This window comes from Heterodontus francisci, chromosome 30 (assembly GCF_036365525.1).
Source record: "Heterodontus francisci isolate sHetFra1 chromosome 30, sHetFra1.hap1, whole genome shotgun sequence".
NCBI lineage: Eukaryota > Metazoa > Chordata > Chondrichthyes > Heterodontiformes > Heterodontidae > Heterodontus > Heterodontus francisci.
In genome coordinates, this window is record NC_090400.1 from 43,292,971 (window position 1) to 43,317,850 (window position 24,880).

At 42.8% G+C, this 24,880-nt stretch overlaps 1 protein-coding gene across 1 annotated transcript in view; it reads right to left on the reverse strand.

Annotated features, from left to right (window-relative positions):
- The window catches only part of ankrd13b (ankyrin repeat domain 13B), a 365,862-nt gene that overhangs the window by 68,609 nt on the left and 272,373 nt on the right, over nucleotides 1-24,880 (reverse strand). Inside the window, exon 5 of the mRNA XM_068009985.1 lies at nucleotides 13,252-13,395. Within this exon, the coding sequence (XP_067866086.1) occupies nucleotides 13,252-13,395 (144 nt within the window). The remainder of the gene's footprint in view (nucleotides 1-13,251; nucleotides 13,396-24,880) is intronic.

Sequence of the window (24,880 nt, forward strand, 5' to 3'; positions counted from 1 at the left end):
GCTGCGTTTGCAGACAATGCAACCACCAGGTGGCGCAGTACTAGCACATGCGCAAATGCAGCCTCTTCCACTGAAACGTCACTGTCTGCGACGTTCAGGCAGCTGCCCGGATAAAAGATGGCGCTGCTCAATTTGTCACAGAAAAACAACTTCAACCCAAAAATCTCCTCTATCAGTCCCTCCTGCGCCCATTTTCTCACCGCTGGTTCCCCGCTGCCTTCTATTAAGCACTCGCTACAGCCTCACCGTTTACCCCCCTCCCTCAACCGTCACTCCAGTCCTCGCCACTACTCCCCACCCCCCCCCCCACCACCATTTCCCCTCCCCTCGGCTGATTGTTCCACACTTCCTGCCCCCACCCCCCCCGCCACCTCCTTCTCAGGCCACTTGCTCTCCGCTTTCCCCTCCCCCCCCCCCCCCCCTCCAGCCACTAGCTCCAGGCCGTGCCACTTCCCTCCTCTCGGCCACTTGCTCCTATGTTCGATCGTTCTCCGCGCACCATCCAAAGAAGCAAGGCGGGCCGCGAGGGGTGACAGGTCGACGTAGGAGCAAATGGCCAAGAGGAAGGAAGTGGCGTGGCCTAGAGTGAGTGGCTGGAGGGGGTGGGGAAGCGGGGAGCGAGCGGTCAGAGCGGGATGGTGGGGGGGAGCGGGGAACAATCGGCCTGAGGGGGGCAGCTGTGGTGGCAAGGTCTGGAACCGAGGGGGGAGAGCAGGCAGTGGGGTGGGAGAGTGTAGCTGAATGGGGGGAACGAATAGCGGGGATCAAGCTCCAGCCTCAATGTGCCTCATTCAGACGCTCGATGACATTGGCGTTATGCGATGACGTTTTGCTGTGCATGCGTCAATTACTCCTAGCAAGACTGCGCATGCGCAGCATCTCACTGAGAGCAGAAGACCATTTGCACATGTGTGCAGCTTGGAGCACTCTGATGATGCCAGCGGGCAGCTATGTTGTCAGTTTGATTATTTATGTATATATAACATTTCACTTCCTGCCTTTTTCTTGCTACTTTTATTGCACTGGACCATGGTAACAGTAGCAGGTATAAGAATGAGCTTGAGTAATATTAATTCTCATTGTTAATACTTTTTTTTCACTAATGTGATGGAAACCCCACATGCCAAATGGAAATATTAATTTCATCGTGTGGAACTTTGCCTGCAATTTTTACTGAGATTGTTAGAAATAACTTTTAAAAAAACAGAACAGCGAGCAGCCAAGATGGGCACACACAGTTTGCACATGAGAAGCCAAAAGCCGGCTGGAGACAGAGGTGATTTCCCCAGTCTAGCCAGAACAATGGGGTGCACTCTGATTAAATGACCTAGAATGGTTTTATCAACACGGTCGTCAAAAGCCATCGACACCCATTGACTGTGAAAGAGCCAACCCCCACCCCCTCCCCCACCACCACCAACCAAGTATGTCTGAACAGCCTTGAATTACAGAAGATGCTGTTTCAAACAAAGAAGTGGTCACATCACATGACAGCTTGTTTAACTCTGGAAATTTGTGAATTGTGCTTCAGAAGGAGACTGCAACTGTAAGCCAGCAAAAGAGCTGCAATCTCTCTCTCTCTCTCCCCCTCACTCCAGTACAGTTCCAGAAAAGCTGCAAACCCACAGCCCAGCACAGCCAGCAATTAGGGGACATGGATAAAGCTCCTCTTCTGCCTTCCGGAACCTGAGAAGCAAGCCCGAACCGTGTGTGGCCCAGCAAGGACTTCAGGACCACAACTTCAACTAAGGAATCTGGGACTAAACTTCCGTATTTAAATTCCATTTATTAAGGACTCTACTCCAATCTCCCAACTCTGTTTTATTCCCTCTGTAATCTAATTGTGTGTGTGTGCGCTTCTCGGGTGAATGTGAGCGTGGATGCATCGCATATTTTAGTAATTTTAACCAGTTTAGAGTAATTAGGTTAATAAACTTACATTTTTCTTGTTTAAACTCAAGAAAGCCTGTCTGGTTCATTTGCAATTATATTCGAGGAACAGGAGCAAGTGCTCACTGAGGTGGTAAGTTAAATCACTGTGTTAAAAGGATAAAACCCTGTTGTGGTCAAACCAGGGAAGAGGCGAAAGGGGAGCCTGAGACCCCTTCCTCACCTGGTCGTAACACTAAGTTCCTAATTTTTTCAGGACCATTACAAATGACAACAAAAAGTAACAGCATATTTTGAGGGCAAATTGAATAGATAATCTATCTGCTCCTGCAATTTTCAATTTATGCCAGCATAGATTTTGAACAGCTGTTTGGTTCCACATTTCCCTTTAGGTTGACTAGTTCCTTGACAGCACATAATGCAATGACAAGTGGAATAGACTCAGTGTCACGCTTGTTATTGTACCTGACATAGGATGACAACAACTCACCAGGGAACCAAATAAACTGACAGTGTGCAATTGCACTACTGTAAAAACTGAATAAAAATAACATGTTTTCCAATTTTCTCTCCTGAGTGTGCTAACCCGTACTGGGCTACAGTTCAATAAAATATTGGGCAATGGCCATTTAGCCAGAGTGGGAGTAAGAGTAAATTGAAAGAAGCTCCTGTTGACAGTTTAAGTGATAGACTGTCCACCTTCCCCAGTTTCTGCCGCAGTGGGGATATGGGCACACTGGTGGCCCCAGCAGTGGTAAATCGAGGGAAGTTGTTGCAGATGGATGTAGTTCCAGTTTCCTCTTTCCAAAAGCTTTTTTGTTGACTGTCCTTTTAAACAGTCTGTTTGAGAGTTAATATCAAGAATCTACAAGTGAGTGGAATGGTCCTACTTCACAGACACTTGATTTAATAGCTTGCTCTATATCTTATTATGTGGACTGTACAGCAGGTGCTTACTTTTCCACTAGCAGAAACTAGCTGCTTGCACTAGGTATAAGTATATAAACGTGGATATGTCACTCTGGGTCACAAGTTAGGTTTTTTTTATTGTTACGACCCGGTGAGAAAGGTGTCTCGGGGTCCCTCTCAGCCTTCACCTAGTCTTACCGTAACAAGGTTTAATTTTAAACACACCGTGTTTTTAGCTCCCCATTGGTGAATCCTTGTTCATCGCTTTCCAATTATAAGGCAAAGATACCAGCACAAACTGGCTTTCTTAGGTTTAAAGAAGAAAGATTGAAATTTTATTAAACTTAAACTCTAATTCGGTTGCTGCCTACAGATACACGACACGACACGCCTACGCTAGCATGCATACGCGATACACACATGCAAATAGAGATAAAGTGGAAAAGTTTGAGGCAATATCTGAAGAGTGTTTGTTACAGTTCTTCGAGCTCACTGTAGAGTCCTTGATTGTAGGTAGATCTTGCTTTTCGTTGGGGCCCAGTATTCTTCTTGAACCTTGTTCATTATAGGAGACTTTTCTCTGTTGGGGTTCATGTGACTGCAGTGGATTCAGAGGCTTGTCAGAAAGTGATGGGAGCAGACAGGAGAGAGATATTCTCAGTCCAGGAGCAAACAGTTTTTCTGAGTTCAAACTGTTTGTACAATTCAGAAAAAACCCAGGTTGCCAAGTAGGTTAGTCATGTGACTAACTGGTCTGACCACATCTTGGATCGTGTCACCTTAGCAGTCTCTGGAATGCTCCTCTTACACACAAACCCTCTTGATCAAGGTCCATTGTGGGTAGAATGTGTCAGGGAATGGTCCTTTGTCCATCCAATCACTGTCTGTTAATATGCAAATGTCTTTTCCAGCCACAGCTGATCTGGTTAACAAGTCCTTTCTTCACTTCAGTAACAGTTTAAAATCAGTGTTCATGACAATATTAATGTGCCTCATTCTTGGCAGGTGGAGGCCTAGCATGACATTATCCTGTGAAGGCACTTTAGGTCACATCTTCCAGAATACTATCCCTACTGTTGGAACATTGTTGCAGAGGAAGGGGTCCCTTTAGAGATGATCTGTTGCTGCCTGCTTGACAGACAACAGTTTGACTGTTGGTGAGTTTTATATATGTTTTGGCTTTGTTGGGCAGCGCAGTGGTTAGCACCGCAGCCTCACAGCTCCAGGGACCCGGGTTCGATTCTGGGTACTGCCTGTGCGGAGTTTGCAAGTTCTCCCTGTGTCTGCGTGGGTTTCCGCCGGGTGCTCTGGTTTCCTCCCACATCCAAAAGACTTGCAGGTGATAGGTAAATTGGCTGTTGTAAATTGCCCCTAGTGTAGGGAGGTGATAGGGAATATGGGATTACTGTTGGGTTAGTGGGTGTTTGTTGGTCGGCACAGACTTGGTGGGCCGAAGGGCCTGTTTCAGTGCTGTATCTCTAAATAAAAAAATATTGATGTTGCGTATAGAAACTGTTCTGCAAGATTCAAGTGCATGGAGACATTTGATGCAAAATAAACAATTTATTATTTTAATTAATTTATTTATTGGTGTGGTTGCCCCTTCTCAACCCCTCAGTTTAGTGTGCCAGAGATAGCAGTAAGTGAGGAGGTACTTGAGATAGACATTCTCAGGCCTCAATCCTCTCTGTCTTGTCAAATTTTTGGCTGGATCATTGATGTAATGGTAGGCCTCAGAACCCAAACGTTCCCTCATTCTCTCCTTACTATCCAGCCCAATTTCAGGCAACAAAATTAGGGGGCAACTGTTAATTCCATGACACTCTAGCTTACTTACTGCATGTGTAAAGGTCAGTTCACAGTAGAGTCAATCTGCTAGTGTAAATTACATTCTTGCTACAAGCATAAGCGAGGAGGAGTTGAATGGCTTCCCTCATTTCCCTCTCCTTGTTAGACCACAACAGGTTTAATTCTTTCTTAAAGTGGATGTACTGGCCAATTCAGTAGGTGTTTGATTACTTACTTACTTTGATCATAACAAGAACCAACCAGACAAGTCTTCTTGAGTTAACAAAGAAAGAGGTTAACTTTATTGTACCTAAACAGAACTAATAAAATAATAAACAATGTGCCAACTTTCACTCATACACACACTATAGGTTTACACACATACGACTAGGTTACAGAGTGGGGAAAGATAGATTGGTTGAGTTAGAGTCCATAAAACAAAAGGGTATACAGGCTGTGGAGTTTGGTGATTCAGCTGGCTTCTAGCTGAATTCAGTGGTCCTGATGCTTTTAGTTTGAAGAGGTAGATGACTGGTTCAGTGACTCTCTTGGAGACTGTGATGCAGATGATTTCCTCCAAAGGGGTTTCTGATTGTCACCGGAATATGCAAAGGTGGTCAGTCAACAAGCAGGATTTGAAAGCTTTCAAGCTAGAATGGAGCAAGAGAGAGATAGGGACCCTCACTTAGGGTCTGCTCATGTCAGAGTCCAGTTGCTTCTCCTCTGCTGCAGAGAAAAAAACTATTTTAAAAACACAGATGCAGTGGGGCTTGTCACATGACAGTCACTCAGTGATTCAAACATAACAGTTAGCAGTATTTCTCTGCTTGCTGAGAACAGGTAATTCCTTTAAACTTCCTGGGTTTTGGTTCTTGCTGGGAAATGCAGAAATTTCATCTCCCTCCTCACAGTCCTTTGCAAAGTAGGATACAGTGTAGCAAACTAGGTGATCATCTTGAGCTAAAAGCTGGCAGCTTGTCTTTTTAAAAGTCTTTTTAAAAAAAAAATTCAGATCTCCAGTCAGTGGATTAAAGAAAATTATCATTCAACAAAATACATTGGCCCAGCAATAAGACTGAAATGCTGTGAAAAATAATGAACTGTAACAAACTTGTAACAGAAGAAAATTGTTATCCATTCACAAAATGTGGATGTCACTGGCAAGGCCAGCATTTATTGCCCATCTCTAGTTGCCCATGATAAGATGGTGATGAATGTTGTGTGTGTATACATCTTTAAGATGTATCTTTAAGACCATGTTAGTTACGTAAGAGCTATGATGTAACAACCTACATGATTCTGAGTAAAGGCCTGCTTGGGTCTGCAAACAAAAACCCGACCCAAGCCTGACAGAACCACATCCGACCAGGCCCGAGTCCTTCCATTTTTCCCACGCCCGACCCGACACGACCCGACCATTAGTTAACTTACCTTCCATTTTTCCCTTTGTTGCTGATCTGCACAAGCTTAACTGTAACAAAACCACTTTTCTAGTAGAAAAATTAAATTAACAGTGGAGCCACTTAGCTGTGATAGAGCGTGTCCGACCTGGCCCGACCTGAGCCCGAATGCCGGACCCGGAAGTGCAACCTGACCCGACCTGAACCTGACACGTCGTCGGGTCCCATCAGGTTCGGGTCGGATAGCAGGCCTTTAATTCTGAGTGTCTAGCACTCTTGAAGAAACACCTGTACAGTGAACATCTCGATGTACTAAAATAAAAGCAAAATACTGCGGATGCTGGAAATCTGAAACAAAAACAAGAAATGCTGGAATCACTCAGCAGGTCTGGCAGCATCTGTGGAAAGAGAAGCAGAGTTAACGTTTCGGGTCAGTGACCCTTCTTCGGAACTGGACTGCTGAGTGATTCCAGCATTTCTTGTTTTTATCTCGATGTACTAGCTGCTCTACCATTACTCAATAAGGAACCCACAGTATTGCATTACTGATCCCATTTGGAGTGGTCAGTCTTTGTGTACAGTCTCTACTGATACAGAAGTTCAAGGAACACACAACTGTGAGCAGCTGTCTTGAACTGCTGCGGTCTGTGTGGTGAAGCTACTCCCACAGTGCTGTGGGAGGCAGTTCGAGGATTTTGATCTAGCGACGATGAAGGAACAGTAGTATATTTCCAAGTCAGGATAGTGTGTGATTAGGAGGAGAGCTTGAAGATGGTGCCATTCCCATGTACTTTTGCCCTTTTCCTTCTAGGTGGTAGAAGCTGCAGGTTTGGGAAGTGCTGTTAAAGAAGCCTTGGTGAGTTGCTGCAGTGCATCTTGTAGATGGTACTCGCTGCTGACATGGTGTGCCAGTGGTGGAGGGAATGAATGTTTAAGGTGGTGGATCAGGTGCCAATCAAGCGAGCTGCTTGGTTCTGGATGATGTTGAGCTTCATGCAAGTTGCTGCAGCTGCACTCATCCAGTCAAGTGGAGAGTATTCCATCACACCCCTGACTTGTGTCTTGTTGAAGGTGGAAAGTTTTTGGAAAATCAGGAGGTGAGTCACTCACTGCAGAAAACCCTTGTCAAGTAGTGTGGTCAAATTTAACAACTTGCTGTTGAGGGGGTGAGAGTTTAAGTGTCAATGACAGCTGGTCGCCCAACAGATGGTGCAGTGCCTCCAGTGCATTTTTAGCACTAGGCTACTTGCGTTTGTTGCATTTTAAGATTTGACTATTGATCTGCTAAAAGACCAAGCAAAAAGAAAGCTACAACTTTACTGAGTAAGTTTAATGAATTTCAATGAGCAAGCTCACTTGATTATCATGACAACCTCATATTATGTTGCTCTATTTCCTCTTTAGCTAATGCAGTCATTTCTGGGGATAGCTCCATGACTTACTTTGACATAATATTATGAGTTGACCGTGAAACAAATAGCAGCAGTACATTATGTTGCTGACAGTTGCCCTTTCAGACAATAAAGGTACTGGTTCACTGGTTCATTCCTTTTTCTTTTTATTTATGTTTAGTAACAGACTTGCAATTACAGATTGCATGCTCCTGCAGAGGTTCAGAATATGTGAGTGATATTGAAACAGCAAGTCACTGAGCGTTACTAATGAAAAGAATGAAGAATGGTCTCCAAGTCTGGTGATAACTATTTTCTATGAAAAGAAAGCATTGACTTTGATTAGCAAAAAAAAGGTGACCACTGAGTAAAGGTTATTATTCAATGAGCAAACTTTCCATTATTTTTAATTATTTTAATCTCATTTTGGACTGCTGGTTTGTATTAGGTTTCTATTGTAAAGAAGAAAACAAAGGCTTGCATTTATATAGCACCTTTCACAACTTCAGGACACCCCAAAGTGCTTCACAGCCAATGAAGTACTTTTGAAGTGTAGTCATTGTTGTAATGTAGAAAACATAGCAGCTGATTTGTGCACAGCTGATTGGCACCCCATCTACACACATTCACTCCCTCCACCGACGCACAGTGGCAGCAGTGTGCACCATCTACAAGATGCACTGCAGCAATGCACCAAGGCTCCTTAGACAGCATCTTCCAAATCTTCTACCACCTAGAAGGACAAGGGAAGCAGATGCATGGGAACACCACCACCTGCAAGCTCCCCTCCAAGCCACACACCATCCTGACTTGGAACTATATCGCCGTTCCTTCACTGTCGCTGGGTCAAAATCCTGGAATTCCCTTCCTGACAGCACTGTGGGTGTACCTACCCCACATGGACTGCAGTGGTTCAAGAAGGCAGCTCACCACCACCTTCTCAAGGGCAATTAGGGATGGGCAATCAATGTTGGCCTGGCCAGCGACGCCCACATCCCATGAATGAATTTTTAAAAAAGCAAACTCCCACAAGCAACGTGATAATGACCAGATAATCTGTTTTTGTGATGTTGATTGAGGGATAAATATTGGCCACAACACCAAGGACAACTCCCCTGCTTTTCTCTGGTTTAACATCTCATCTGAAATACAGCACAACACACCCTCAGTACTGGATTCAGAGGTGAGAGTGCGACCAACTGAGCCACAGCTGACACCCAAACATGACCCTTATGCTGACAATACTTTTTTTTTTTGATATGCAAAAGTGAATATTGCCAGCAGCAATGAGGCATTAGACAGATTTTTCAGTTATAGTTCTTAGGTTAGATTGCTAGGGCACAATATCAGGTGGGTTCCATTAAAGAAAAGAAAATAACTTGCATTAATATAGCTCATTTCATCCTAAAGTGCTTCACATCCATCAAGGTACTTGCTCACTGACCTACATTGTCTCCCGGTTAGCAATGCATCGATTTTAAAGTTTGTATTCTTGCTTTAAAATCCCTCCATTGCCTCGCCCCTCCCTATCTCTGTAATCTCCTCCAGCCCCACAACCCTCCAAGATATCTGCACTCTTCTAATTCTGGCCTCTTGAGCATCCATGATTTTAATTGTTCCACCATTGGAGGTCGTGCCTTCAACTGCCTGGGCCCTAAGCCCTGGAATTCCCTCCCTAAACCTCTCCGACTCTCAATCTCTCTTTCCTTTGAGGACGTTCCTTAAAACCTACCTCTTTGACAAATCTTTTGGCCATAAGCCCTAATATTGCCTTATGTGGCTCGGTCTAATTTTGCTTTATAACGCTCCTGTAAAGCGACTTGAGATGTTTTATTACATGAAAGGTGCTATACAAATATCAGTTGTTATTGTTGTATTTTTCACATGGAATACCAGAGCACACAGAGGAAATCGTTCCCCAATTGTGCTAAGTTGAATTTACAGTATACAATGAGTCTCATCACTATTACAGCTGCTATATTACCATACCATGACTTAGGAACTGCCTAGACATAGCCTGAAATGGAAGAGCAAACCAAGTAATTCAAAATGAAAGAAGAAGGAAAGAACTTATTTCACACCTTTCATGTTTTTAGGACATCAGAAAGCACTTCGCAGTCAATGAATTATTTTTTCAGTGTATTGTCATGAAGGTGCTTCCATTATTAATTTTTTTTTGAGGACTTATGTTCAAAAGTCTGTGGAAAATACGTGAGAAGGTGCCTGGACTGTTTTTTTTTTAAAAAGGGTCACTGGAAGGACACTTGGGACTTTGTTTTTTAAAAAAAACACGAAGTCACATGTCTTAAACTAAATAAACAGCCAGAGCCTTGCTGGCTATTGGAGTTGTTTACAGAGAAGTCATATATCTAGATTTGTGGTTGTCAGGAGTTTTTTGGCTTTCTGTTTTGGGGCTGGACTGTTTGACTGGTCAGTTGGTGGATAGCCTGCTAAAAGAGAAGCCACCCAACTCATCCTTTGCCACCTGTTTTGAAAAATCTTCTGAGAATCCCATGTGATAGCTGAACCCACTGATACAGTAATTCTCCCAAAAAGCCTACAAGACTAGTCGTCTCCTGAACAGAACAGCTCCAGAAAGATCCCAGTGACAGCTGTCTACGTGTATCCGGACGCCAGACCAATGGCTATCTGGAACATTCCATATCTTATCCTTTTTCTTAACAAATTGACAATAACTTGGCCAAAGTGTTTTTTTAAAGATTGTTCTCTGCAGAGCCAGTTTTTCACATTTCTTTATTATTTTCTTTAACTGGTGTGTGTGTGTGTGTGTTAGGTTATTTTAGAAGGGTAGATATTTATATTTTCATATTTCAAACTGTGTCTTGCGATCGAGGTGGGAGTAGTACGCTGGTAATTCAGTCCCACTTCTCCACGGGTCACAGCATATCAAATAAATCTTTCCACATACCGAGAAACAGTCAATTACATAATCTATTTGTCCCCCAGAATAAAGGACACCAACCAGGTTTCTTTAATCAACAACAAAATTAACTATTTATTATAAAGACAAATCTTAACCAGTAATGAGATCGATCTACGAAAAGCTATTTATTTCCCTAGTCCTCATGCACAGACACATACATTAAAAAAAAAACTGGTTAACCGGGGAAAAAGGATTTTGGTTTACAGCCGTTTCATTGGAATAAAAAGAATAAAAAATAATTTAGTTTGTCACGGTCTGGTAGGAAGTTTTTCAGATTGGTCAGGTGTCCCAGAATTGAATAGTTAAATGCCACTCGAAGTCTCTCCAGGTGAGGTTGATGAACAGTCTGTGATGGGTAGGCGTTCCAGGCACTTCAACTGCAGCAGGTATCACATCGGTCTTTCAGCAGGGGTGTAGCAACAGGTTTGCTTAGGTCTGCAGCAGTAGTATAGCAGTAGACGATTTCTTCAGATTTCAGGATTTTTTAAATACAGGAGGCAGCAGGAACCACACTGGATGCAGGGATTCTTCAGAGATAGGAGGCAATAGGAATCTGCCAGCTTTCAAACACAGGGTTTCTTTTCAAGAGATGCAGGATTCCTTTCCAGAGAGAGGTAACACTTTTTCTGGGTCTTCCTCTCTAGTCTCCAGGCAGGTCAAAAACCAAATGTCAAATGCCTGCTCTTTGTCCAACTTACTGGTTTTTTAAAAGCTCCAAAGTGAAACCAACCTTCCTGGACCGGTCACATGTCCAGACATAGAGTCTCCCTTGTCATTCAAATATTTGCTCTGAGGAAGGCCAAATCCCCTTGCTTGTTTCCTTGAAATTGGCTGCTTTTCTGGCCTTGTGTACAAAGTCAGCTTCCTTTCAAAGCACCCATAAAGTTCAGCTTTTGTTCTGAACTTCCATTCAAACATTCAAAAATTTCAACTATTTGCAGGTGTCTTGAATGTCCACTGAACATCTTTTTTCAGTTTTTTGTAAAAACACACAGAATCTTAAGTTTTGAATACAAAAACAAAACCTTGCAACAGTGTTAATAAGCTTTGCATCTTTATTGAATAAGTCTTGTTTTATAATAAATCAACAATTTTGTTTATTAAAGAAACCTGGTTGGCGGATTTTTATTCTGAAACTAATATCGATATATTGGCCCTATCGGTAACTGGGTAAAACAGTTAAACATATGTTGTGACCAGTGGAGTAGTGGAACTAGAGAAAGACAGTGCATTCCTCCAACCTCGGTCGTAACAGTATCCACCGAGGTTGTTTACGCAAATGTGACACACAATTTGCACACAGCAAAGTCCTACAAACAGCAATTAGATCAACATCTAAATCATCTGTCGTGGGGGGGTTGAAGGAGAAATGTTGGCCAAGGCAGTGGGAGAACTCCTTTGCTGTTCTTCAGATAGTGCCATGGGATCTTTTACATGAACAGACAGAAGGCGCTTCAGTTTACTGTCACATCGAAAAGCAGCACACCTTCCACAACAATAACCTGCATTTAACTAAGAAAAACATCCCAAGATGCTTCACAGAAACGGAAGCAGAGAAAAATGGATGCCAAACTAAAGAAGGAGAAATTAGAAGGGGTGACTAACATTTTCTTCTAAGAGGTGAATCTCAAAGAAGGAGATGGAAATGGAGAGGCAGTGAGATTTAGGGATTGAAGTCCAAGTATTGGGCCTAGATGACTAAAGGCACAACCATATCATGTTGGGGCAGAGAGAGTGGAAATGCATGAGGTCAGATCGGAGGAACACAGAGTTCTCAGAGGGATGTGGGGTAACACTCCTTTGGTACTGCTCTGAAATGTCAGCCTAATTATATTGCTCAATTGTTGCACTAGGCCTTAACCCCACAGCAGAGATGAGAGTGGGGTCCATATTGCTTTCAAACAAGGCTAGCTTCTCTCCTCTAAGACTGATTTGGTTGACCTTGTTTTACTCACCATCCTGTTTGTGTGGTCTCAGTTGAGATTTAATCTTTGCTTCAGATTTCTTTCTGTGACAAATCTCAATCCAATGAATTTCAAGATCAAATTGATAGCGTCAATCTCTTGTAAGCCTCCCAACGGTGCTTATTAGATAGTTAGGGCTAGCAGGACTATACTTGTCTTAGAGAGACTAATCAATCTCTCTGTGTGCAAGGAGAATACAGACATGAATGATTCCAGACTCTATACTATTCGACCTCTCCTCAGAGCTCATAAAAAGACCATATATTGTGTACAGATAGCATGTTAAATGATTCTATATTGAAGAGGTAGCCATAAACAATCTATGTTATGTGGTACAAAAACAAGAAATGCTGGATTCACTCAGCAGGTCTGGCAGCATCTGTGGAAAGAGAAGCAGAGTTAACGTTTCGGGTCAGTGACCCTTCTTCGGAACTGACAAATATTAGAAAAGTCACAGATTATAAACAAGTGAGGTGGGGGTTGGGCAAGAGATAACAAAGGAGAAGGTGCAGATTGGACCAGGCCACATAGCTGACCAAAAGGTCACAGAGCAAAGGCAAACAATATGTTAATGGTGTTTTGAAAGACAAAGCATTAGTACAGATTAGATGTGAATATACTGAATATAGAACATCAGCAAGTGCAAACCTGAAGAAAAACAACCTGAAAAAAACAGTGGGTAAGCAAACTGAACAAACTAAGATGAAATGAAATAAATGCAAAAAATGTAAAAAGGAATGCAAAAAAAAGGAAGAAAAAATAACTAAAAATGACTAAAAATGAAAGTAAAGTGAGGGTTATGTGGTAATGGCTTACAGGAGCACGCCTTGATGAGGGGCTACTTTATTTCAAAAATCTGTTTATTCCTGAAGTGTTTTTGTAAGATTGACAAATTGCACGCATTTAATGGCTCATAAATTTTAAGTCAAAATTATAACATGAAAGTTCCTTTTATCGAAACTGACCTTGGCCTCTGAAGACAAAGCTGCGGTTCCCCCGCTGCCAGGTCATGTGATCAAAGCCGAGCAGAGTTGTGTCGACCCGCAGATTCTGTCCACTTTTCCAAACCCTGTAAGTGTCACTTGGGCAGATCTTGGAGACCAGGGGCACTGCAACAGTCAAACAGGCAAATGAAGCATTCGCATTCAGACTTGTGTAGACAATTCTCTTTTGCAAAAAATCGAAACTTAAACATTCAATTAGGATGCCAACAATAGAGACAATTGTATATGTTGCAATGAAAAGAAAATTGGGTTCAATATTATTATTCATGCTATGTCATGTGATCACCAGCACAATAGATCACATTGGGTATCTCAACCCTGATATAACCTGATTGGTCAATTGAATATTGCTTCTTCTGTTTCCTTAACTTCAAAATTGCAATTATTTAAAAACAGTTTTTGTTGTTAATTATTGACATTGGAAGTAAATGAAGCTTGCCTGCATATGTCAGAAAACTGCCAGTGCGCACATGGTAAATTTGGATTCTAACTCAGCTCTATGAACTGGGAGCCCAAAAGGCTAAACATCCATGAACAACATATCATTGACCCAGATTTTGCGGTCAGCAGCAAAGCAAGGGCACTCTTCGCTGACCTCAAATAAAGCCTCGCTGAGAGATCTGGAAATCTCTGTGGCAAGAACTGTAACTCCATGTGCAATTGTTTGCAGGATATTTTAATGGGGATTCCCAGCGCTGAGCAGCAGTGATGTCATCAAGCTTCCAAACAGCCAATCACTTTGAAGAATTCTCATAGACAGCCAACCAAGAAATGGAGAGTGCTAATGTTACAAACAGCAAAATAAAGATTGGGACATATACATGGCATAAAGGTAGAAGATGAAATATCATGAAAAAAACTCGTTAAAAAATGTTTTAGTTCTATAAAAAATCTGGTAATTAATCATAATGGAGACATTTAACAACATTCCACACATTATTCATGGACAGATCAATTGTTTAGCAGTAGTAACTACTGAGAGCACCATTAAAAACCCAGTTGCACCTCACTGTGCGGACCTCACTTTTTATGGGATTTCTAACAGCGATATGAGAGCGGAAAAGGGGAATTCCTTACCAGGTCAATTGATATTGCTGATTGCCGGCTCTGTTGGGTTTGGGGGGGCGGGGCGGATGGTGGTTGGGGTGTCCACATCGCAGCCTGTGGCGGAGCAGTGAATGACAGACCACAACTCCAGGATTTCTGCATTAAAGTGGTCTTGCACTAAATCTTGAAGTTGCAGTCAGTCTCGGAAGGGTAATGACGACACCCACTGACAGTTTGCTGTCAAAACCCCTCAAACTCTGGGCTATAGCATACAGATGTCATTCACAATGCTTATCCCACTTGATGGGAAATTGACCATTGCAATCTTCATCTGCACTCCTGAGGAATACTTACCTGCTGCACAGTTTGCAGTATAATGTCACAAGTTGCCTGGAGGGGTTAAGTCTAGTGCTGCAAAATCTTCCACATAATTTTAGGAAATGTAAGCTACTAATGAGGAACTGTAGCAAGTTGAATTGCCCTCTGACCTAATTCTGTAGACAGTTCCCTTGTTTCTCCTTTCATAGCACAAATCAACTATTGATAGAAGTGGGGAAAATTATCTTGGCTTCCCTTTTTTGGTTCCATAAAAGCAATATAGAGTTTGTGCAGAAAATTACAGAGGTGATTTGATAAAGCTCTTTAAAATTATGAAGGACAAAGCCAATAAAAACAAATTGTTTCCAGTGGTTAAGAGGTCTTTGTGTCAGATTTCTGCCATAGAGAGATACAGCACTGAAACAGGCCCTTCGGCCCACCGAGTCTGTGACGTCCATCAACCACCCATTTATACTAATTCTACATTAATCCCATATTCCCTACATCATCCCCACCTTCCCTCAATTCTCCTACGACCTACCTACACTAAGGGCAATTTACAATGGCCAATTTACCTATCAACCTGCAAGTCTTTGGCGGTGGGAGGAAACCGGAGCACCCGGCGGAAACCCACACGGTCACAGGGAGAACTTGCAAACTCCTCACAGGCAGTACCCAGAACCGAACCCAGGTCGCTGGAGCTGGGAGGCTGCAGTGCTAACCACTGCGCCGCCCTATCCAGAAAAAGAAAGCTTACGACGATCACAAAAATTTAAATTTTTTAGAAAGCCTAGGGGAGCATAGGAAGTGCAGGGGTGAAGTAAAAAAGGAAATTAGAAAAGCAAAAAGAGGACATGAAAAATTATTGGCAGGTAAAATCAAGGAAAACCTGAAGATGTTTGATCAGTACATTAAGAGCAAGAGGATAACTAAGGAAAGGGTAGGGCCTGTCAGAGATGTACAAGGGAATTTATGCGTGGATGCAGAAGATGTGGGCAGGGTTCTTAATGAGTCATTTGTCTCTGTCTTCACAAAGGAGAGGGTTGATGTAGACATTGTAGTTAAAGAGGAGGAATGTGAAATATTAGAAACGATAAGTATAATGAGAAAGAAAGTATGAGAAGTTCTGACATCCTTGAAAGTAGATAAATCGCCAGGGCCAGAAGGATTGCATCCCAGGTTGCTAAAGGAAGCCAGGGAGGAAATAGTGGATGCACTGAGGATCGTCTTCAAATCCTAACTAGATACAGGAGAGGTACCAGACAATTGGAGGTCTGCGCACATTGTACCATTGTTTAAAAAGGGTGCGAGGGATAGGCCAAATAATTATAGGCCGCTCAGTCTGACCTTGGTGGTGGGTAAATTGTTAGAATCTATTCTGAGGGACAGGATAAACTGCCACTTAGAAAGGCATGGATTAATCAGGAATAGTCAGTGTGGAATTTTTAAGGGAAGGTCATGTCTTACTAACTTAATTGAGTTTTTTGAGAAGTAACAAGAAGGATTGATGAGGGCAATCTCTGCTTTGGATTATTATGTTCCATATATCCATATATTGATGAATGAATAAATGAGGATCCATAAATATGCCTACAATATGTCTTTATGAAGCACTTTGGGATGTTTTTCTACATAATAGCTGCAAAGTAAATGCAAGTTATTGCTGCTGTGGAGTGAGAATGGGAGTGAGATTAGTCTAGTGGCTCGTGGATAAAAATACAAGCTGGATAATGGGCCACCTAGCTTATTCCAATGCTTATTCCAATTGAATTCCATTCAATTATTCTATATACTGGGCTTCCCGCAGCAAGGAGTCAATTTTGACTGTCTTCACCTGGTGTTAACGGGATGGTAACAAATGAAACTGGGGTTGGTAACCTTACCACCCCATTGACACTGCCAATGTAGTCTGCACCATCTTGAAAGGGGCCTGCCATTGGGTGTCCAAGATGCCCGCTGGCTTGAGGCAATATGGTAATCGGGATTCTGTGACATAAATAGGACCTGATTGCCATTTTTGATTGGAATTGGTTGGAGCCAAGGCCGTGCACACTCTGACCAGTTCTAGAACAAATGGAACCAAAGAGGCTTGTTCGTGGAGCTGACCAAGGATGGCAGTGGGCCAGATTATAACTGTGGGCCCCAGGACAAACACCTCCCCACACCACGGCAAGTGCGGCTGCCCCGCCCACTCTTGAGGCCTCAATCCAGCAAACTGAGTCCGAGATGCATGCCCAATTTAAATGAGGCCAAGGCCTCAAAATTGGAGGGGCCTCTTCACCACCCCCACCCCCACCCCCCAGACCAGACTTCCACTGGTCAGTTTCCCAAAAGTCAAAATTGCTCTGCATGAGTATTTTGATGCCAGCTAATGTTGAGCATATACTACACTAATGTTTTTATTCTGGATGAAGTTGAGTAAATATTGGAGTTTACTATGTCAATAAATGTTTAGGTATCAAGTGAGGTTTGAGTGTCTGTATCAATGAATGGTTTGGCACCAGGTGAGGTTGGCTGTGTTTGTATTGTTCTACCTCAGTGAGTGTTTCGGCATTGATAAGTTTGAGTCTAAACCAGGGTTAACTATGTCAGTGAATGATTTAGCTTGAAAACCCCTGCCTCTCTTTGTGTTCATTATAACCACTAGATGATCCTTCTAAATCTAGTACAATAAAAATGATAAACAGAATCAGATAGATGAGATCCATAAATCGACTTTAAATCTTGTAATGACCATTAGTCACAGTAGTTTCATTTTTATATCCAAAAACGTAGGCACTATTTCAGTTTAGTCTGTAGGCTTTCTAAATGGAATTGGTGTGATGAATAAAGTTGCTGCAGGCTGTTATCACATTTCAAACAGCTCCGACGAATAATTCAGCTCTGACATGCTCCCACTTTACAGCCTAAAGTTACTGAAGCAAATGCATCCACTAGCACTCAAACCCGCACCACTGCTGCAACATGTTCCAATCCTGCAAATTCATTCCTTTTCACACTGTCAACGCAGAAGAAGTTCCAAATACCACCTAGAACCTACACTTCTCAATGTGCTGAGCCCTGCTCCATGGCATGCACTGCCTCCTGTTACTTAAGACATTATTAGCATTTGCTCATTAAACTTTTGGTCAAGGAAGCGTAACTGTTAAGATGTTCACTTCACATGGATGTTGTCTCCAGAGCCCTGGGCACTCTTATCTGTCAGTTTAAATTCCAAACTGCTTGATGGGGAGTAGTGGTGTGCAGAAAGATGTGACAGTAGGTTAAATAACTTTCGACATTAATATCCCAGATTTCTGATATGCTGCAGACAATATATTTGCATCTTATCCACCAGTGTCTCATCTATTGTGTTGTTCGCCTGTACAATATTTAACTTGTATATGGAGGATAACAGGTGGGTTACACTCCACATTGTATCTGATATAGTTATTGATCACTGAATAAAAGTGACCTTTCATGGCCATCAAAGATTATTATCTTTCCAATGTTTTCCTCTCCAGAAAGTGCTTAATTAACCCTTGTGCTGTTCAACAGGTGCCTATTTGGTAGATCATTAAGTGTCCAGTCTTGCCAGTACAGTGAATGTCAGCAGATTATTTTAATATGGGGGTCATGCCCACTTACATGTATTTTCCAGCAGAGGCCACTGAATAGCAGTTTGGAGTGGAAACATTAGCTGTTGTTTTTCTCCTCTCTAGCCCAGAGACATCGGACAAGATTTTAACTCACTCAACACCTATTCACTTGCACAGAGTTAAAATTGGGGCCCCTTGGACCTGAAATGCTGATAGGACTCAAAAGATCAACACAAGTGGATCACCTAGGGGGCTGGAATTTGGGCCAGAGTCTGGTGCTGCTAGTATGTGTGGCTTTGAACTCTGATACTTCCTAATAGCAAATGTTTTCATAAAGAAGTTTCTATCTCCACAGGTGTGAATGCCTGCTGATAATATAAACCTTTCCTCATCCTGACCTAGAAATTCAATTTCAGCCTTCATCTTGCTCCCAGAGCTGTTCTCTCAGTCATCAGCGCAAATTAAAATATTTCACCAACAGAAAGATGCAGTTTAATTGAAGGTCAGATCAAGAAAGGTAGGCTGTCAGGACAAATATCTCATCATCAATATACTCCTTTAGGCTCTAGTGGAAGTGCAAATGAGCTGACAGGATCAACTTTCTTGGCCCAGTTATACTGCAGTTTTTGTATTGATGCATGTAGCTTCATGTCACATCAGTGCAAATATTGCAGACTAGCTGGGGAGTTAACTGATGGTACATTGGATTTTGTCAAACAATTAAAGGTCTTTGGTTTCACATCGGTTGCGTCATAAACTTAAGCAGGTGTTTCAATGCTAGCCAAGAACCAAATACCCACAAGGGTTTTTTTTTGCCACTGTTGAAGAAATTGTGGATCTCCCATAGTTTTGCCCACACTGTTAGGATAAGATGTATTTCCCTAAGAGAGCATTAGTGATGCCGCAGGTATCGGGGAGAGAGCCACACCTTCTGAAGAGGGGATTTGAGGAAAAGTTTTTTCATCCAGAGGGTGGTTGGAATCTGGAACACTGCCTGAAGAGGTGGTAGAGGCAGGAAGCCTCACAACATTTAAGAAGTATTTAGATGAGCACTTGAAATGCCATAGCATACAAGGCTATGGGCCAAGTGCTGGAAAATGGGATTAGAATAGATAGATGCTTGATGGCCAGCATGAACATGATGGGCCGAAGGGCCTGTTTCTGTGCTGTACAACTCTATGACTCTATGAAGTTCCAATTAGTGGTAAAAGTGTGCAGCTACAGGTACAACTGTGTGCCGCGGAATGATATTCCCCAAAAAAGGTGCATAACAGACATAGCAAATTTAATATATTACTGGTCAATCTCCCATGGTGTTGCACATAGGGAGTGAAGGTCAACTGAAGTGTTTAGTTAAAGCTGGGTTAGATGGTGGGGATAATTGAACCATGTGCACAGATGTAATTTGGTCTCCATTTTAAATGAAATATTCTGTCCTTACTTTAACATTTCCATCAAAAATTCTTATGTCCACATTTATGATGGAAATTGCTTATGTAGGCTTGTCCCGCTATATTTACACTCTCCCACTAGTTGTGGTGTGGCAGTGTCTTCAATGGGTGAGGGTGTGGGGGCGGAAGTATGACAAGTTTACATAGACAGTTGCCATTATGAATATGAACATAGGAATTGATCGAGAAAGATGGCAGGAAGTGCACACTGATATAAGATTTTTAATATATTATAGATAGATTTGGATCCCAGTGAACAAACTTCTATGTAAAACCAAATATATAGAGCTCTGCTTTCCTGATGATAGAACAATGCAAAAACAGTGGTATAACTATGTGTTACCACAACAGTCAAAGTAAGCACCAGTCTCAAATGAGTATCTTCAGTATAATATTCTTTTTCTGCCTTAATGGTTTAATTAATATGAATGGTGACAAAAAATGCACTTTTAATCCAATTGTTTCCCATTAATGCAAACAATATAAACAAAGCTGTACCTGAAAAACTATCTTGAAGTGTTTTTCCCTTGTTGCTCCATTTTGAATATGCCACTACCCTGGTCTGCTAGTTTCACCCAGCACTGCTCTTTGAGAACAAGGAGGACAGTTTTGTGTATAACTCAATAATGTCATTATAGGTCTCTGCTTCAGCCCAGGCATTTTCACTGGACCCTTTGATGCTACTGACATAATGGAAATGCCAAATCCATCACATCACTGGGACTAAACAGGTTCCAGATAGTTAATGGGACAGAAGTGGAACAACTGTATCTGACAGCGGTTCCCAAGATTGATGAAACAGTGTGTTCTGCTGTCACTGGAACGATGGTAAGTTGTCCCTTTTATATTTCTAAGTGCAGCTAGCTCTGCTTTATTCTAATAATGTAAAGCTGTATACAGAAGGCAATGAGTTCATTATATTCAAGTAATTGCTGTGAATGTTCCTTATCCTCTTGCAGGGGTATCCAAGATGTAGGCTGTGGGCCAAATCCAGCCTACAGGGTTATTTTATCCTGTATCTAAAGCTCCTAATGGCTCCTTTCACTTTATGCTTTTGTAAACAAAGCTGATTTAGATTTGGGCTCACCCTCAGCAGTTTTAGTTCTTCAAGCCTAGAGGATTAGAATGGTCATCCCCTGATTGATGCAAAAAAGTTATCAATCAGAAATCAGATCCAAGAAATTCAAATACCTGTTTTCAAGTTGAGGAGGGAGGAATGGAAAAGAAGCATATTAGACTAGGAGAAAGAGGAAGGAGGAGCAAAAGGATAAATCGAGAGGAAGAGAGAGGAGAGGACAAATAGAGAGGAAGGGGCAGGAGGAAGAAGAGGATATATGTTTAGAGTGGATTGGAGAAGGAGGAAGCTTGAATATTTTACACATGGGGTGCCTTGCATTATTTATGTAGACAGTCGGCTTGGAATTTTTTAAGTGTGAGGATCTGAATCTTTTATATATGAGCTTGTTTGAGGTTCTTTGTGTATGGGTGATTGTAATTCTGTGCAGTCATAATTAACTGTACTGTATATTTGGACCCCAGCTCCTAAAGATCAGTAATCCTTGATTTAGACCACTCTGTGTTCATTTATCTAGGCCAGTGGTGTTCAACCTTTTGGAGTTGAAAGGTTGGATGATGAAGATGATAATGTTGAGACCCATCATATACCCTTATCCTCCACAAAGCTCTATGCTCCCACCAGGTTGACCCTTCCCATCCTCATTCCACAACCTCTTCTACCCTCCTCCTGATCCTTTTACACATCCTTTCCTTTCTTGTCATCCTGCTCCTTCTTTCATGAATCCTTCCACAGCCCTGAAAGTGGAAAACCTGGAAGTTCCAGATTTCTTGTGTTGGAACAGAAAAAGAAAATCACTCGCATTAAATACCTGAAAATAAACATTTTTATTCAATCACATCCACATCCTAGCCAAGTATTATTATTAGATAACCTGTCAAAGGGGGACCAGTTGAGTTATTATTAGCTGACATATAGAGCTCTGGCCCATGCCTTCAGACCCAAAGAAATGAGCTGCAGCTGCATTCAGACTGTAATGTGCACAGTGGCGCAGTTGGGCGGCACAGTGGTGCAGTGGTTAGCACCGCAGCCTCACAGCTCCAGGGACCCGGGTTCGATTCTGGGTACTGTCTGTGCGGAGTTTGCAAGTTCTCCCTGTGACCGTGTGGGTTTTCGCCAGGTGCCCCGGTTTCCTCCCACAGCCAAAGACTTGCAGGTTGATAGGTAAATTGGCCATTGTAAATTGCCCCTAGTGTAGGTGGTAGGTAATATGGGATTACTGTAGGGTTAGTATAAATGGGTGGTTGTTGGTCGGCACAGACTCGGTGGGCCGAAGGGCCTGTTTCAGTGCTGTATCTCTAAATAAATAAAATAAATAAAATTTCCTAAATGAGGTTTTAGAAAGGTACAAGATCAGACTGCTGTTAGTCAGTTTGTCCTGTTGATCAATGGAATCTATCAGCTTTACTTCAAGTTAAAAGATTCACCCAAGCAGAAAATTGAGAGAGAAAATGGGAGAAAGGTAGTTAAATATAATAGTACACTGTGTCAGAATATCATCACTTCCTCAAGACAATAAGAGACGCTTTTTCTCCCTCCTATTACATTACACATGACTTAGTTTTTAAACTTCAATTCACCCCAGTGTAAACTGATCCTTAAACGTCATTCCCGCCCTTGTGATGTTTAACAGATCTTTACACTGACTGACCCCATCATTTTTATTCTGCTATCAAAACCGATGCCATTCACCACAAAAATTTGTCATGGTGCTTGTCCAACATTCAGTATTTGATGAACAGGAATTTTTGCCAATTAAATATTGGGAAGACTGAAGCCATTGTCTTTCACCCCTGCCACAAACTCCATCCCCTAGTCACTGATTCCATTCCCCCTCCCTGGCTGAGGTTGAACCAGGCTATTCACAACCTCGGGGTCCTTTTTGACCCCATATATGCTCCACCACCAAGATCTTCTACTTCCACCTCCATAATATTACATGGCTCTGCCTCTTCCTCTGCCCATCTGCTGCTGAGACACTCAAGCATGTCATTGCTACTTCCAGACCCGATTATTTTACTGCTCTCCTTGCAGGCTTCCTATCTTCAAGGCTCTCCGTAAACTTGACCTCATCCAAAACTCGGCTACCTGTATCTTAACTCACATCCAATCCCATTCTCCCATCAACACAGTGCTCGCTGATCTTCCAGTTCAGCAATGCCTCAAATTTAAAATTCTCCTCCTTGTGTTCAAATCCCTCCATGGCTTCACTCCTCCAGGCTTACAGCCCTCTGAGAACTCTGCGTTCCTCCATTTCTGGTCTCTTGTACATCACTGATTTTAATCGCTCCATGATTTAGCTGTCTGGTCCTCAAGCAATGGAATTCCTTCCTGATACCTGTCTACCTCTCACTCCTCCTTTAAGACACTTGTTAAAATCTACCACTTGGATCAAGTTTTTGGTCATTGGTCCCAATATCTCCTTGTTGCTTGGTATCAAATTTTGTCTGACAACACTCTTGTTTTACTATGGTGCTAAGCAGCCCTGTAGGAATGGTAAGGTACAGTGTGTTCTTCTATCAAAGGGGTCACTGACTTTGTGATGGGACATTTGGTCAATCTCTCTTCAACTGTTGACAAGCAGATGGTATAAATCAGGCCACTTGCATTAAATGTGTTGGTTACATAAATGATCCAGAGCACTTCACCCTCAAACAAAAATGGTTTGCCAAAGTTATTTTCATGATAAATTGAAATGTCACACCAAGGAAGGAAAACAATCAGGAAAGGAGAATAGAGAATGTGAGGTTTTATGGATATTTAGGTGTTTTGCTTGATTTACCTAAAGAGGGAGAGATATTGTGGAAGCTTTAGCACAGGCATTTAAACGGGTGGGATCGAGGCCATAAATTTGACTGAACATGGATGGATTGTGAAAGAAATCGCTCACATTGTTGCTGTATGTGGTGCAGGTCTGGCCCATACCCCACTCCTGCGCTGCGGCGGTCACCCGAGCCATTTTCCACTTCATCTGGGGATCCAAAATGGACCGGGTCCGGAGGGACATGATGTTCAAACCTCTGGATAAGGGCGGGAAAAATGTACCCAATTGTGGCCCTCATCCTGATGACTACCTTCGTGTGTGGCTGCATCAAGTTGTGTGTAGACCTCCAGTACGCAAACTCCAAGTGTCACTACGTGCTGAGGTTCTATCTGTCCCCGGTGTTGCGAAGGATGGGCTTGGTCACATTGCCGCGGAACGCTCCATGCAGTTGGACCGTGCCGGACCACCTATCCTTCGTGGAGCAGTTTCTGCGGAAAAACACCTTTGACCACCGATCCATCAGGCAGTGGTCTGCACGGAATGTCCTCAAGGCCCTACGGGAAAAGGAGACGGTGGATCCTGTCGGATGGTTCCCCGAGCAGACCACCAAAGTCATTTGGCGGAATGCCTCATCACCAGAACTTTCAAACAAGCGCCAAGATGTAGCTTGGCTGGTGGTGAGAAGAGCCCTCCCCGTCAGATCCTTCCTGCACGCCCAAAGTCTCATCCCCTCCGCAACATGCCCTCGCGGTGACTGTGGTGGGAAAGAGACAGTTGCCCACCTCCTTCTGGAATGTGTCTTTGCAAAGCAGGTGTGGGACGAGATGCAGTGGGTTTTGTCGAGGTTCATCCCAAGCAGCTCTGTAACACAGGAGTCTGTGCTCTACGGGCTGTTCCCAGGGACGCACACTGAGACAAACATCAACTGCTGCTGGAGGACTATCAATTTGGTGAAAGACGCCCTTTGGTCTGCCCGAAACTTGCTGGTCTTCCAGCGCAAAGAGTTGCCCACGACCGAATGTTGCAGACTGGCACATTCCAAGGTCCAGGACTATGTGCTGAGGGACGCACTAAAGCTTGGGGCAGCCGCAGCAAAGTCTCAATGGGGAAAGACCACTGTGTAAGGTCCCCCCACCAAGCTGAACGGAGGGGCTGGATCCATGGGAAACCCCTCGAACTGTATCGGGAATATTTTCGTTTGCTGTAAAATGTGAAAATGTATATGGCATGACAAATGAAATGGAAGGGTTGTGAGGCAACTCATGGTTGTATTGAAGGAAACTGACCTCCCTTGCACTGTTTGTATTTTTTGACAGTGCTGTTTGAAACTGTTTGGCAATGTATTTTTTACAGATTC